At 36.7% G+C, this 16,427-nt stretch overlaps 1 protein-coding gene across 3 annotated transcripts in view; it reads right to left on the bottom strand.

The window, feature by feature from the left end:
* LOC149564892 (uncharacterized) overlaps positions 1 to 15,780 on the bottom strand; it is a 46,329-nt gene extending 30,549 nt beyond the window's left edge. For all 3 annotated transcript variants that reach the window (XM_089818436.1, XM_089818434.1, XM_089818435.1), the window contains exon 1: positions 15,034 to 15,780. In XM_089818436.1, the coding sequence (XP_089674562.1) occupies positions 15,034 to 15,643 (610 nt within the window). In that variant the 5' untranslated portion in view covers positions 15,644 to 15,780. The remainder of the gene's footprint in view (positions 1 to 15,033) is intronic.
* Between the last annotated feature and the right edge of the window lie 647 nt (positions 15,781 to 16,427).

The following is a 16,427-nucleotide window of genomic DNA, read 5'->3' as shown; positions in this document are numbered from 1 at the left end:
TTTCAACATGAGATACCTTTAAAACCAGATGCAAAACCTTTTAGGCAAAGGCAAAGGCTTATTAATGCAAATTTGGTTCCTAAGATGAAGGAAGAATTAGTAAAGCTGAGAGATGTAGGTGTTATCAAGTCTATTAGGCATTAAACTTGGGTGTCAAACCTTGCCTCAGTTAGAAAGAAAAATGGTGACATCAGATTATGTGTGGACTTAAGAAACTTTAATGTGTCATCTCTAAAGGATAGTTATGCCTTACCCAAGATGGAAACTTTATTGTAAAAGGTAACTGGAAATGAATTATTATCCACGATGTATGGTTTTTCATTATACAATCAGGTCAAGATTAGAGAATCAGAGCAGTATAAGACAACATTCACTTCTCCATGGGGCACTTATGTTTATGCCAGGACGCTGTTTGGCTTGACAAAATCAGGGACTACTTTTCAGAGAGCGATGGATGTAGCATTTGAAGCTTTAATAGATTTTATTTTGGTTGTTTATCAAGATGACCTTACCATTTATTCCAAGACAGTGGAAGACCATTGTGGATGCTTAGAAAAAATCTTTCTAAGGGCCCTTGAGTATGGAATATCACTTAATCCAAAAAACAAATCATTTTGGATTTCTAGAAGGGAGACTATTGGGCCACATTGTATCAAAGGAAGGCGTGAAAATTGATCCACAGAGAGTAGCAACAATCGATAATATTCAAATACCCAAGACAATAAAGGCCATCCTGTCCTTCTTTGGTCAAATCAACTTTGTCAGAAGGTTTGCCTTCAACTTTGCACAGATTATCAAATCAATTGCTAAGATGTTAAAGAAGAGAGCAAAAATAACATGGAAATCCTCTTAGGGCCCTTGAGCTTTCTGCTCTAAGGGCCCCTGAGCAAAAACTAAACATTATAAATCCTCTTAGGCCTCTGAGCTTTCTGCACTGGATGACAATCGTACATAAGCACAACATCAATGCCTTCACCATAGGCGTAAAGCTGAAGAGGCCTGGTAATATCTAATACAACTAAAACTGGGCATGTCATTATCAACTATTAGAACTTCTGTGTACCTAAGGAGTCCACACAAAATCCCCCTTCTGTGTCAAATATGTAAGTGTTGTAGCATGCTGTGAGAAACCACTAATAAATCGATGATAGTGATAGAGCCCTAATGTTATAGATTAGGGCCTCTTTTTGTGAATTTTTGTTCACCCAATTTTGATATAAGTTTTATTTTTAGATCATTAACATATTACAACTAGGATGAGATTAAACAATCACTGTATATAATTAATATTATATTTTCAGCACGATTCTGCATCAGCCAAATATTATGATTGTTTTATTTCAGCATTTAAGTCGTTCAATTTGTTTATTTTATACCGCAGATAAAAATCGGCGTAAACTCCTATATCATTTTTCTGATTATTATAAGGGCTGTGTATTCAGAAAAGAAAGCCTGATATTTCCTGCGATGAAAGAAATAGAATTTGAAGGTCTTGTGAGGATCTTTATTTTCTATTGGATGCAAATGATGTACAAAAAGAATCAGGCAAAGACTCGGACTTGGGTCTAATGATTATAAATTGTGGCTAAAATAATATGTACAGTTAAATAAGGAGCATACGATCAACTATTTGAATGGCTTGATCTTTATGAAGAATACTGTTTTGCAAAAGATGTTTAAGCCAGATATGTGATTTCATTTGAGTTTTAAAAAGTTAATACTAGAACACTAGAAGGCATCAGAAAAAGCCACTTGGATTGGCGCCTCATATTAATCCTAAACAATTCAGAGATTTCCTTTCCTCGGCTCCTTGTACGACAGAAATTGCATACACAAAAGATAAGGTTGTATTGCCATCTACTTCTATGTTTTGAATCATCCATCGCATTGAAGAAGCCGCCTTGCTATACACTCATTTCTCATTCTGAAAGAGATGCTAATCTGAAGCCATTTACCACAGAGATATCATTTATGTTCCAATCAGGCAAAATTATTATTCCTATTTTCTTTGATCTTCAACTTGCAAATTTAGAACAAGTCGCTCAAGGAAAAGAGTAACATATGGAAGCCAAGTTGTTTTTGGATAAGCTTTGCTCAGATAGATGTCTGCCACTTTAATACTAATTGCCTATTGGAGGGGGTGTGATAAGGTGACCTTGGAGCAAATTCAATATATTGCAAAAACGATTGCGACATTGAATCCGGCATTCAAAAGGCAGAATAAAGGAAAGCGTCTTTTGTTATGATAGTTTGATGTTGTCTATTCAATGAGTAAATATGAACACTGCTAGAAGAACGAGATGGAAAGGATGTTGTGCCAGTTGATTGAAAAGAAGACAAAAACGAGACATTGTTCTAAAGTCATGACAAACAACATTCTGGAAAAGTTATGTTATGATACACTCGAAACTTGAATGTCTAAAAGCAAGGCACGAAGACCATTTTCACATCCACAGCAATAAGAATATTCAACACCCAATTTTTACATGGTTCCCTGTGCACATGGCGATAAAACTGTGTTCTATCATGTCCACTGATGGAGGCAAAATATTCGGAAGTTCATGGTAGTCTGATCTTCATCTGGGAAAAACCACAAGGAGTTCACGTCATTTGTTATCAATCATCAATTCAAGTCTTGTTCGGCAATTAATATCTAATTATGTTCTAAATTTGTTGCAGGTTTAATGAACATGCATGGGAGAGGAAGGGCCTGTACAGATATGGAGCATGGGATTTCCAGTGCATTCACACATTGAGCAAATAATGAAATTGGGAATCAATTAAAATTGAAGTTGTAACAGCTTTTTTGAAGGCATGGCAACTACATTCCATACCCAAAACAATATACAACTAATTTGGTATTAGTAAATAACTGCGTAGGATTAGTTGTTTTTGTGGAGCGACACTGCTTTTGGAGGCACCTTTTCACTCCTATATAAATATAAGATGCAAATGACAAACAAAAGAAGACACAGCAATGATTTTGTAGGAGCATACTTTGACAACAGCATTATCATTTTTAATATAAAAGGAGCAGCGAACAGTTTTGAGAAAGAAGATAGTGGCAGAAATACAATTACAGGCAACTGAGTTGCTGTTCCAATCTTTGTATGAAAAATAAAGACCTGATGTTTTGTGCTTTTATGAGGCAAGGAGGCAATACACAGATAAGTTTCTTTCTTTTTAGTCACTAATTTTAAATATTCGATTGTAAAGTAGATTAATTGCAGCATTTCAAGTTTGATTAACAGAGATATCAGAGAAATATTTAATTGTTTCCCTATCTTGCTCTGGTTGATCTTCCCTCTGCAGAAGTTAAAACTCAATTTGGATTAATTTGGAATTGCATGTACAACTGATCGTTTACATTTTGATAATTAGATTGTTGATGGTATTAAAGCATACTGTCCTATAAAGTTGTACATAAGTAACTTTCATGATATTGACTCTGCTGCCCATATAAGTAAGGCATTGAGTTTTTGAATGCTTCATATTGTAATCACTTGATTCATAGCTTGGAAATAACAATTACTTTGTATACTTTCCTTGTAAAGAATTGATTCACTCACTATCATAATTTATAAACATTCTTATTTACAAGCATTTCTACTTTCAAGTAATTACAAGTATTCATACATATTATTTAAGTTGTGCACACTAAAGGTCTTCTTAATTTCTTGCCATTTGGAAGAGAATTTGGTGGCATTTGTGATCAGATTGTCTGCTATAAAAGCCAAGGCCAGAGGAGTTATCTTAGGAATAAGCTTACATGCCTTGGTCCTACAGAGCCAAAAGTGCAGAAGACTTGGATCAGATTGACCAGTCCTAGCAAGTTGGCCATAACTAGTTGTAATCGCAGCATTGAGTTGGCAAGGCTCGTAGGATTTCAATCTGTGGATTTCGGAACCAACAGATAGAAGGTATGCAATCCCAAAATTCCTTTGAGGTATGTCAAATTCTAAATAGGCCACTTTATAATAGCACAAATCATTCTAGGGTCCATGCGCACACCCTCTGCACTAGTAATGTGACCCAAATACAGCAACTCAGTCATGCCCACTGCACATTTGAACTCCGTGGCATTCAAGTACTCCCTGTCAAGTTTACCAAGACAATATTTATATAAGCCAAGTGTCTCCCAAGTTTTACTGTACACCAGTATGTTATCAGAGAACACGAAGATGTATCTCCTCAACAGAGATTGGAAGACATTGTTCATAGTGGACTGAAATGTAGTTGGTGCATTGCTTGGGTCAAATGGCATAACTAAAAATTCAAAGTGTCCACAATGACACCTAAAAGTGGTCTTCTCAATATCCCACTCTCTAACTATAATTTAATGGTAACATGTCTCCAAATCAATTTTGAAGAAAAAGAAAGCTCCATGAAGCTCATCTATAAGCTCATCAATACAACGGATGGGATACCTATTCTTAATTGTTCTCTTATGTGAAATCTAGTAGTCAATAGACATCCCGAGCATACCATCTTACTTGACTAAAACAACTAATGAAGCAAAAGGTGACTTACTCGTCCTAATGTGTCCCATAGCCAACAAATCACCTAATAGTCTTTTCAATTTCATCTTTCAGACGCTTGGGATGTCAATAAGTAGTGGTCGTGACGGGCTTAAATCCTCCCCCCAACTCAATGATGTGCTCTACACCTCTATTTCAAGGCCTACCAGGTGGAATGTCACTAAACACTTTAGAATGTTTAGTTTTGAGCTTCGTAAATCTGGATGATAAGCTGATTCTTCTTGCTCATCATGTGTAGGCATCAGTGTACACTCTGTTGCCCACTCAATCATATTTGTCTAAAAAGCATCTCCACCTGTCTGAATGTAATGTCTCACAAGTTACTCTCCCTGATACCCTTTAGAACATGTATCCTACCATCCACCTTAAACCTCATCCCCATGTCTCAAAGGTTAAGTGTGAGTACACCAATGGCATGAAGCCAACTCATAATGATGACAACATTTCTATCTCCCATATTAATAACATAGAAATCTGCCTTGAAGTCACAGATGTTCAAGTGCATTGGAAGATCAGAAATCATCCTGTCACACTTTAGAGTATATTCATCAGCCATTTTCACCCTTATACCCTCAAATTCTTGTGTTTGGATCCCATGCTTTGCCACCAACCGTGCATCTATAAAATTATGGGTTAAACCTATATCTAATACGGTGATCATTCTTTAACCTACCAAGAAGCCACATATTCTAAAGGAACTTCTTCATTTAAAAGAAGTATACTTTTTTGAAATTAGTTTCACCCCACCTCCTTACCTTCACTTTCTTCACTTTCAGCCCATGAATCTTATTGGGCAGCTAGCTGCTTCTCTATATCAGACTAGTTTTTTCCATCATAAAAACCATTCCATCTGCATGTTCTTCCCTTTTGGCCTTAAAGGACAATCATGTTTCTCATCATGAGGACCCCTGCAATGAAAACAATGTTTCTCCCGGAGATCATTGAGTGTTTCCTAGTCCAATGGGGCTAGGAATGGTCTTTTTGGTCCTAAATTCTCAATCTTCTTGGGAGCTGATTTACTATCACTAGCAGCAGCTAGCTAAAGTAAAAGGTTTACGAGAAAACTTCCTACAAGGAGTAGACATTTCAAACCCCTCTTCCTCCTTCACGCTATCTTCCTCTGAATCTGGTCTCAAAATGTGGGTCTGTCATCAGTCCTTGTAGGCATTTTGTGTGCTCTAGATGACCCAATGGCACTACCATGCTCCTCCTGATTATTATTCTGATTCTTGGATAGTGATATCTATTGGATGGTTATGGTGAGCTGTTGTAGGACATTACTAATCTGTTGTTGTCTAGCTGCCAAGCCTCTGAAAATGTCCGTGGCTTCCCTATCTTCATTGTTACCCGGATTCCTAGGTGGACTACCACCTCTCTTGTCAACCATAATGTCCAATGGTGGTACATGTCCCTATTCAAATTGTGGTTTTATATACTTACATGTATAATACCTATGGGGTGCAAATCTCTGCAGCTGCATATCATACCCAACCTTGCAGGATGGCAGGAATCATATGAACCTTGTCAGCTCTACCTCTATGCTACTGGCAATTGATTGAATAATTTCCTTTGCAAAATTAGTTTTGTTTTGAGTTTTCAGACTTCATATTTTTTTTTTTTTGAATATATAAAAACTATGCATGAAAAAAAACTATCTATTGCAAATCAATGTAAAAGTACTCCAATTTATTCAACAGCTAATGTATTTGCATACATCGGCATGTTCGAAGTAGTGGTTGCCATTGCATCAAAAGGTCACCTTGTTAATGCTCGATACAACCACTGGACTTATGGAATCCACAAGAAGTGGTTAGTCCCTTTTCACAAATCTCGAGGCGAGCGCTAAAGGTTTTGCCAATAAAATCCCCCTTAGCCTTACCCAAGGGGATTTGAACTTGTACCTAAGCTCCACTACTACTTGTTATAAGTATTGGTTTTTGTTGCACCAAAAGATCAACCTATCAATGCCGATACAACCACTAGACTTATATGATCCATAAGAGGTGGTTAGTCCTTTGTCATGAATCCCAAGGGGAGTGCAAACCATTTTGCCAACATAGCAACTTTTGAAATTTGAGAAATGAAATTAACAACAATTTATGAAAACCTTATTGCAGATGTAGCTCTATCATTTGGCCAAGGGTTATCTCTATCTTTGTAGAATGCAAGAAAACTCTAAAGGCCCAATATCTGGAATTAAAGATCAACTCTCAATTATCAAACATTCAATGTAGAAGGTTTGGCATTAAGCCTAGAGGCTCACGCGGCTGCAAAACCAGGGATGACTGCCTTATTATTGTCACAAACTCTCATCTAAAAGTTTTGTTTATTGTATACTGGCTTTCAACTTCAAAGCCTGCACTATAGCTGATAAAAACTATATCAATCTTTTCCAATTTCAATGTAATTAATCACAATCATGGCATGGCTTCTGGATGAAGCCACAGATGATTGCAAAAATTGATGGGTCTTTCACCATCTTTGATTGCAAAAACTCATGAAGAATTCCATTCTTTCAAGCTGCATATTTTGAAAACCTTGCACACAAGAAACTTCTCAATTCGAAGACAATTATCAAATGCATAAGTATGGATCTTTGGCCTTATATATTTCTCCCTTACAAGTCGACCAATCAGCTTCTTCTTCCCTCTTCACATTGCCTTAAAATGTATATGATTTTAATGGAGATTGAATTCATAATTATAATTTTATTTCCTCCAAGGCCAGACGCCCACATTCAAAACACATCAAATATTCATTAAATAGAATTCGTACCACTAAAACTTTATAATGAGCCATTTTATTAATAAAGTGTAATTTAATTGACAACTAGTAAGCATGAGATTAGCCTATTAATTTCTTCAAGAGGTCAAATTTGAATATATATATTCACTGCCAAAGCCAAACACTCAAGTGCCCTGTCAAAAGTGGTAACTAAGCAAAGGCAGGGGCCTGATCCCAAAAAATACTAAAGATAAGTGATGTCACCACTGCTCAGTTAACAACTCAATCCGAGGACCCTCAAACCAAGACATTAGCCCACAAAGGCCACAATGATGGGCTAGCGATTCAACCACTGATACTAGCAAGTGAATGGTGTACGAACCAATGAGGATGTACAATTAGAGGTGCAAAGTTTAGTGATAATGGCAAAGAAGAAAAGGTAGTCACATTATACTGCTAAGGTTGACAGTGTTGTGCAAGTAGTTGCATTATCAAGAGAATCTCTCTTTATCCTTGTAAAGAGTTGTTTGTACCTTGTCCCTAGACAGTGAGTCTCTGGTGAACGAGTTTGTTGCATCTTGCTACTTTGGTAACAAGCCTTGGGTTACAAGTTCAGAGCAATGAACTCCTATCAACTTTTGTAATTAGACTACATACATCAGTGATTGTTCTTTGTGGGCAAAGTGCTCACCATGTTTTTTCCAAATTTGGGTTTTCACATATAAAATATGGATTTTCATATGTTGCTAGTTTTGTTCATTACTTGCTTGATGTTTACTGTGTGATTTTGGTTATGCTGGTCTGCACACCCTCCCCCCTCCAGCATCTGGAGTGGTGTTCAACAATTGGCATTAGAGTTGTGGTTCCTCTTGAAGAAGCTCAACTACTTGAGGTAGATTCAGGATGACACAAAACTTACACTACTAGGCTTTGGTATTTGATGGTCCTAATTTTCCCTATTAAAAGTACACAATGGAAGCATATTCGAAAACATTGCTGAATGGTATTTAGGAGGTTATTCAAACCGGTTTTTATCCTCCTTTAGGAAGACCTTTAATAACTGAAGAAGAAAGACAAAAAGGAATCTAATGTGGAAGCAAGAGATTATTTTTAGTAGTTTATGTGGCACAACATTTTGGAAGACCAAAGATTTGAAAGGTGTTAAAGAGAACTGACATTAGTTGGTCTTGGTATATGAAGGAGATTTAAAGACAAAACAAGCAAGACTGATGAATCTCAAACAAAAGTAGGAGGTCCTAAGAAAGACAGAAGATGAGAGTGTTGAAAGCTCCATTTACAAAGTTACTAATGTTGTTGATGGAATCAAAGTTGTTAGTAGAAATCTAGAAGACACAGATGTCATACTCATGATCTTATTAACCCTACCTAAGGAGTTCATGCCAATATAATGCAATAAGGGAATGCAATAATCTAAGTCAGTATTCAACTGATCACCTCATTGGTTCACTCTCCGCATTTGGGATTTGCAGACGTTGAAAAAGAAAGAGGAAGACTGCATTCAAAGGTGTTGATGATATTGAGTCTAAGACATGGACGATGTTGGAGGAAGGCGAAGCATTTCTCTAAAGAAGATTCAAGCAAGGTACCAAAGAATACAAAGGTATCTCTTAAGTGCTGAAATTGTGGTAGAATAGGACATTTTGCTAAGTCTTCTCAATATGGCAATAAGGCATAAAGACCTTTTCAGAGGTAAGATTTGTGTTTTGTGGTCCAGAAAGGTGATGAAGGGTACTCCCCTTACTAAAATAAGCACACACAACAAATTAAACAAATAACAACAATTTGCAAGAACAAGAAATTGGCTTCTTGTTATCTCCAACAAAATGGAATTACAACATTCAGAAATATGACATGCAAAGCCCTATGGCATTTTCCTTACAATATTTTGTAAGCTTGAGCCACCATACACATCCCCAAAACTGTCCTAGACAACCCTACAATTCTTTTTTATATAGGCAACTTTTAACAGCCCATGAAGGTTCTACAAATTTTGACCCTAAACTTTGAGGTCAACCAAACCTAAGTTATTATTATTTATATTTTATTATATTAGAGTAGGCCCAAAAAAACTTTGGAACTCAAAAGCAATTTTGGAGGAAATTCATTTTCGTCCATTTCAGGTTGTGTGAAAACTTGAGATCATAGCTCATTGCGAATTGCTCTGATTGGTTATTATGACCCAATTTTAAAAAGGCTATGAATTGCTCTATAGTGTTCGACTTGCAAACACTCCAGTCAGTTGAGGCTTAACCCCTTTTTGGAGTCTCTAAAGCCTTCAAAACTAAGTTCAAAGTTTTTGTACGTTGTTGCCAATACCAAAATTCTATCAAAACTAGACTTGATCTTGCAATGAACTTTTACTAGCAGACTGATATATTTAGAATGAACCTTCACAAAAGAAATCGAAACATTTTGAGTTCAAACAAGCAACTTACTAAAAACAATGTGCTTCCAGAAATAGCAACTCTGCACTATGTTTGTCCCTTAGGGGTTAATAGGAATTTAGTGCATGAATGCAGGAGTAAAGCATTGAACACAAAAAATATAGAGAACTCAGGAATGCTTCATATTCATATATCACCAAGTACCAGATTACATCCAATGATTCATACTAATAACATAACTCACTATAACATGACATAACATGCTTTTACTTGTGACGAAAACTAGTACATATTGTAGCTGAGGGGGTGTGAGGCGAACCGTCGCATCCGAAACATCCCTTGATTACACAAAACTGTCTAATTACCCAACAACATCATCTCCCCCAAAAAGAAAATTGTCTCCGAACGACAATATGCAAAACGTCTGGGACTAAACATAACAAAATAGGGATGATAATGCTACATAACACTAAGAAGAGGAGGAGGCTTAGAAGATGTCCCTGTAGAGTCCAATATCTTTCGCAGCTAGTAGACTTGCTCAGCGTGAATCTACAAATCTGCTTGTGCTTTTGAATTTATCTCTACAGCTTCCTTCAACATAATTGCAACCTCCATAGCCTCAGCTTCCTACTTTGCATATGCTGCTTGACTCAGAGTCACCTCAGCTCAGGCCTCCTCTAACTGTTTCTCAACCATGCTTTTGTCTTGTAATAAAAAACTTAAGGATTCATTTTAATGTTTAACTATAAAAATTTAGCTTATTAAATATATACCAAAAAAGACAAAAAAAATCAAATAACTCACATTCTTGTTCACAAATTTTGAAATATCGGTGTCATGCTTCCTTGAAAACCCAGATAGTCCTAACCAACCTTAGCCCACTTGGGGCACCCATTCTCCACATCATTTAAGCATTCAACGGTTTACACAGAAGCTCATAGGCCAGCTAATTTTGAGCATGCTCATCACTGATTTGTAAGAAAGTTTTGCACAAAGCAGGCACACAATTGGCATCGTATAATGTGTCGCACTGCTGACATGCGGTTGCAGCCATGTATGTTGCAATTATCTCTGATTCTTTGGGCTACTCAACATCAGAATGGGAGTTGTGATATATTTTAAGAAATATGTGCAAATGAGTATGCACATAAAGAACTATATTTTGAGCATAAAGATAATTGAAGTCAGGACAGCTCATTATAGAATTATGAAAATAGGTGGCTGATGTGCTTACATGGACATATACCCTCTATTTGCATGAGAATCAGATATACCTATACAAGGGGTTTAATAGCAGATTTCAGAAAGTAGTCATATCCATTAGTACAAACAGGAGAAAGAAAACTTAAGCTAACTTATTATGATATTATGAAAATAGGTGGCTGACGTGCTTATATAGACATATACCCTCAATTTGCTTGAGAATCAGATATACCTATACAAGGGGTTTGATAGCAGATTTCAAAAAGTAGTCATATCGATAAGTAAAAATAGGAGATAGCAAACTTAGGCTAACTTATTATAATATTATGAAAATAGGTGGCTGACATGCTTACATAGACATTCACCCTCTATTTGCATGAGATTTAGATATACCTATAAAAGGGGTTTGATAGCAGATTTCAAAAAGTAGTCATACTCATTAGTACAAATAGGAGATGACATTGGTGATTCAGCTGCCCGCTTTGTCCAGGTGGACAAGGATGGCTTTCAAAAATGTATTTCTTTGTGGTAATAAAGCTTCCATTCCAGTGGTCAGTATCTGCGTTTCTAGCTGTGTCTTGTGCTTTTAGTACATTTTGGAACATGTTTTAATGGTTTCTCATCAACAAATATAAAGTTAAAAGGATTATTCTTTTTTATCATGATATCAAACAGAGATAGGTGGTCTCCCAAATCCTGCATGCTGCTCAGGAGCACTGCTCCTTTGGGAGTTCCAAGCAGCCCCTTCATGGGTTTATATGCAGGTGCCTAGTGGTTAACAAGAGCTAGCTATTTTATGAATTGCAATAAGCCCCTTCATGGGTTCATACGCTGGTGCCTAGCATTTAACAAGAGCTAGCTAGATTTATGTGTGCCGAGAAGCTGAAATACGCTCAGACAGACACAAGAATTCCAGATCAGAAAAGGCTGGAAACAACATCACTTTAATCTTAGCTGCAAGTTTCTTGTTTATGTTGTTCTGCAAGCCTGACAATTGTAAGCGAAGGTATGTGACTCTGTCAACATAACATCGGCTCTAATAAGGCACGAAATCTGGAACTCCTGAGCATGTCCCTAGTACCATGACAGTTTTCTATTGAGGAAGAAAGGTAACAGATCACATAGGACACAGAACCCAAGAGCAATCCCCACTCCAGCAACCTGCTGCTTGTTAACTGTTTTGTCTATATTCTTCCTATGAAGCAATCCCATTTGAAATCTCAAAATCTGTGGTTTATCCTTTATAAGCTGTGAATACCAAGGAGAGAGAAGCACTGTGCCTAAAGAACTACAAGCAGCAGAGAGAGACAAATAAAATAAAAATTCTAGGGTAGTTGAGCAACGAACCTGCTTGACATGGAGACAAGACTGTTGGATTTCTGTATGTACTTATGATCTCAGTGTGTTGTTTTTTATGCAAATCAGATCTATTCTTGTTAGAATTTTCAAATTTTAAATCATGGGCAGTTTCAGTTGTTTTGTTTTTTCTAGTGAAATGCAATGGTCAAAGCCGGAAAAGGAAAAAGAAAGATGTGTCATGTCCAGTAACTGGCTTTGCAAATGGCATGGTGAGACCCATGTAATGTCCCCATTTTTACTAGGTTCCTGCAGTTGATTTGGTCAGTTCACCATCACGACCCTCGTAAGCTGACAATGGGATTTGAGGGCCTCAATTGTGGGGTTACAGGCTTTTCAGCAGCCTATTGTTTTAGCTCCATTTGAGGGACTTACTAATTATAGTAAGTCAAACTGTTGGCTCAATGGGCTCAATTGAGTTAGAGGAGTTGGGTGATGCTCTCAGTTTTTATTTTGGGCTTCCGATTTGGACTCCAAGAATTTTGGAGGGAGCGTTTATTTAGAGTAAGTCACCCTGTTAGGTTCATTCATCGTCTTTTATCGTCAGAATCACTTTGGTGTTGTTAGATTTCGATTCTGATGCTTCTTCAGTTGTTTTCGCAAGACGGGTGAATTATTATCATTATTCATCGAAATACACTGAGGTTGTTATTTTTGTTGGTGTTGTTTGTTGGTCACGTCAATATCATAGCTCGTTGGAACCGGGATAAAAAAAATTAACTCGTGGAAATAAGAAACAATGGCCTTGCGTATCAGAATTTTAAGTTATGGTGGAAAAGGTCATTTTCTGGAGCCAAAAGCAATTAATAAATTACATTAATGGCACTTTATTATATTTTAATGTTGTGTAGACTAAACTTCTTAAGTGGAGATCTTTTGGGAAACTAGTGCCATTTGGAGATTATAAGTATGAGAACATTTGATGAGAAAAGCATTTGATTATTTGATCATTTTATTTTGCTTTGTCATCTTTGTCATGTTTCTGAAATCTGATTTTTATGTGCCCTTGCTGAAGTTTAAGGGTTTTTTCTTGAGAAGTTCATTTTAATTCACAGTTGATGTATTGTGAATTAGTTTTCTGAGAATTGGTCTTTATCTTCGTTGCTGTATAGATTGTAGTTGGAAGATACTGTGGTGTTGGGAATTTGGAATTTGGCACCTTCTTATACTATTACTACTGTTCCTAAGAAGCAGTTGGATGTTGGTTAATTTGGAGTTGGTTCAGCACCTATTTATATTTGCTGCTAGGCGTTATTTTCTATCTGCACTTTGGGAGCAGCATTTTATATATTTGCAGTTGCATTTGTTTGTTGGAGAATTCTTTTGCTGCTGCTAGACTTCATTTCAAAGGGTTTCAAGGCATGTCTTACATGTAAGGTCATGGATTCTAACTTCTAATTTTTTTGGGGTATTTTTTATTTAGATAATAGCGGATATTTTATCAACTGGGTTGTTAGTATTTTGTGAAAATACTCAATATCTAAGTTGAAATTGAAATCTGAAATTTTTCTGTTGTAAAATCCCTATGTAAACTCTAAATATTTGAGTTGAAATTATTGTTGCAAAATCTTCTAGTTTACTGCTATATTGTTGTATCGAAATTGCAAACCTCAAAAACAAAAAAAAGATATCAACTCTTCAGCACAGATTGTTTGAGAGCCAGTCAGGTTATTACAGTGGTATCAGAGCTTGCTTGCAAAGTGCTTGAGGAAATGTCAAATGATTGAATTATAAAAGAATTTGGTGTTTGATGAGGTTATAACCGGTTGGGGTTATTACAACCCATTATTTCATGTGATCTGATGGTAAGCAATAGCTGGCTTGCTACGATGTATACTTACAGCGAACAACATCCTGTTGTTGCTCCATTGCTTGGTCCCAACTCCACCAACCTGCCGCTTCTTTGCTTCTAAGAGTATTTGTTTTGTTTCCATGCTTCTCTATTAGCTCTGTCTCATTTGCAATCTCAACATCTCTGGTATTTGCATTTATAAAGTTTCATATATAATACTTCTATTACAAATATGTGGGAAAGGGAGTCATCAGGCCTCAGGAACCACACCAAGTAGACAGATGTAATCAACCGGCATCTATTTTATTTGATGCTCCTCTATTAGTGAAGTCCCATTTGTAATCTAAGGTTATCTGTTCTAGATAGATATATATAGAACCATAAGGTCACCACAGCCGAGCATTTCAAAAATCACAAATGCCCATTAAGGGAATATCTACCTTAATCAGGAAAATACAGAAAACAAGCATTACTTTAAATATAGTCTGTACTAATCCATTTTTAAGCATAAAAACGGAGATAGAAACAAAGAAACAAACTATCGTTATGGCCCCATAGTCCAAATATCGAGAAATCCACTTGGGGTAACCCCTTTTCACTCTCTGTACATTCATTTAGCCAAAGAAGCCATGTTTCAAAATAAGAAAATATCAGAATTTCAAATAAAAAGTTGAAATTCGTTACAGACAAAATGAATTTAGGAAAACAATAGAAGCTGATTACCACGTCCAAAATTCCATGTAATCAAATCTTCTAAACCATGTATAACTTTAATTCATAATTCTAATAAATATCAATACACTTTGCACTCTGAGAAATATGTTAAAAACCATAAGCTTTTAATGTCCTCGCGTTTTGACAATTAAGGATGACCACTCACTAATCCTGCTGCTATTATCAACGAACTCCAAGATCTATCCATCCTTGTAAAAGTAACAGTCCTGATATTTACATATGCACATACGAAGATGAGAAACTCAAAATGTTCAATCTTGTATAAAAACTTTGAAAATACCAATGTCTTCGCTCCGCCACTGGGGATCCAGATCCTTTTGAGCAACCTTAGCCCACCCGAAGCCCCTCTCCTTCAGAACCTTAAAGCATTCGGTAGTTCCATAACGAAGTTCATATGCCAGTAAGATCTGGGTATGCCCATCACTTATTTGCTTCAGAGTTTTGCATAACGCCAGCATAGAATTGACATCATACAGCAAGTCAGACATCAGAACATAATCCGCTGGTCGTGATAGGCCTAAATCTGAAAAAGAGTAATCTTCCCCCCAAATTAATTCTTTCACTATAACCTTGTCTCGAAGGTTGTTTTTATCTACATTGTTTTGCAGGCCTGGTAAGAGTGCGGGAAGGTCGGTTAATATTACGTTGGATCCTAATAGAGCTGCCGTAAGGCCTGGAACGCCTGTGCCTGCTCCTAATTCAATTACAGATTTGGCATGGAATGAGGAAGGAGGCCAGTCTGGTGTGGTCAAATAATAGGCGAGGACCAGAGAGCAGTCCCATGTCCAGCAACCTGCCGCTCCTTTTCCTGTTTGGGGGTCTATCATATTTTCATGCTCCTCTATCACCAAAGTCCCGTTCGCAATGTCGAGCTCTCTGCAGATACCCATTGTGATTTTCTCAACAGAAAATTTTTTGGCACGTAAATTCTCTGGGGTGATCTCTGAAATCCAACTATATTGATACTCCCGAGCACGCGGGTGTAAATTATGTTGGAATCGAATTTCTAGAATCCTCTATTGCTTTTTTATGCTTTTACATTTGATTTGAGTGAGAAATTACACATTTCAACACTCCTGTTTAATTTCAACCACAAATACAAATCCAAATCCTTTCTTTTCCGTGTGCCAAAATGTTATTTAACAATAATCTTTATATCCGTTAATGCAAAAATAGTGTCTTCCAAAGTTGCGGCATTTAATTTGTACAAACAAATTATCTGAAGATTATTTATGCTAACTACCTAGGAAAATTAGCTCTATAGCATGCGATAAGTTACAAGAGGAATCTACAATGGTGGAAAACAAAAGGTTTGAGAGTGTCCTAATTTGTACAAGGGTTAGAAGGAAAAAAATGGGCAAGGCAATTTTATATAATAAAAAAATTGTATATTAGAGATAATAAACAAGTCTTACATCATATAAGAGCATATGCACCAAGTTGTGGTGCCAAAAAGGTGACAAGTAGGTCTTTTTTTCCTATTTTAAATAGCGCGTACGCGCTATAGCACGTATGCGCTATTTAAAAAATAAAAAGTATATATGATGGGTTGCAGACCCGCAGCCCATCATTTTCATCAGTATTTTCTTCTATTCCTATAGCGAGCAGCGCGTATGCGAGTTGAAGACTTAACATTTTCACCACCATTTGCCAAAATGCCTCCTCGTCGACGAA

This window comes from Cupressus sempervirens, chromosome 3 (genome assembly GCF_028749045.1).
Source record: "Cupressus sempervirens isolate cs-2001-9-10 chromosome 3, ASM2874904v1, whole genome shotgun sequence".
Lineage (NCBI taxonomy): Eukaryota > Viridiplantae > Streptophyta > Pinopsida > Cupressales > Cupressaceae > Cupressus > Cupressus sempervirens.
The sequence above is the reverse complement of the archived record's forward strand: the minus strand, read 5'-3'. Positions and strand labels throughout refer to the sequence as shown.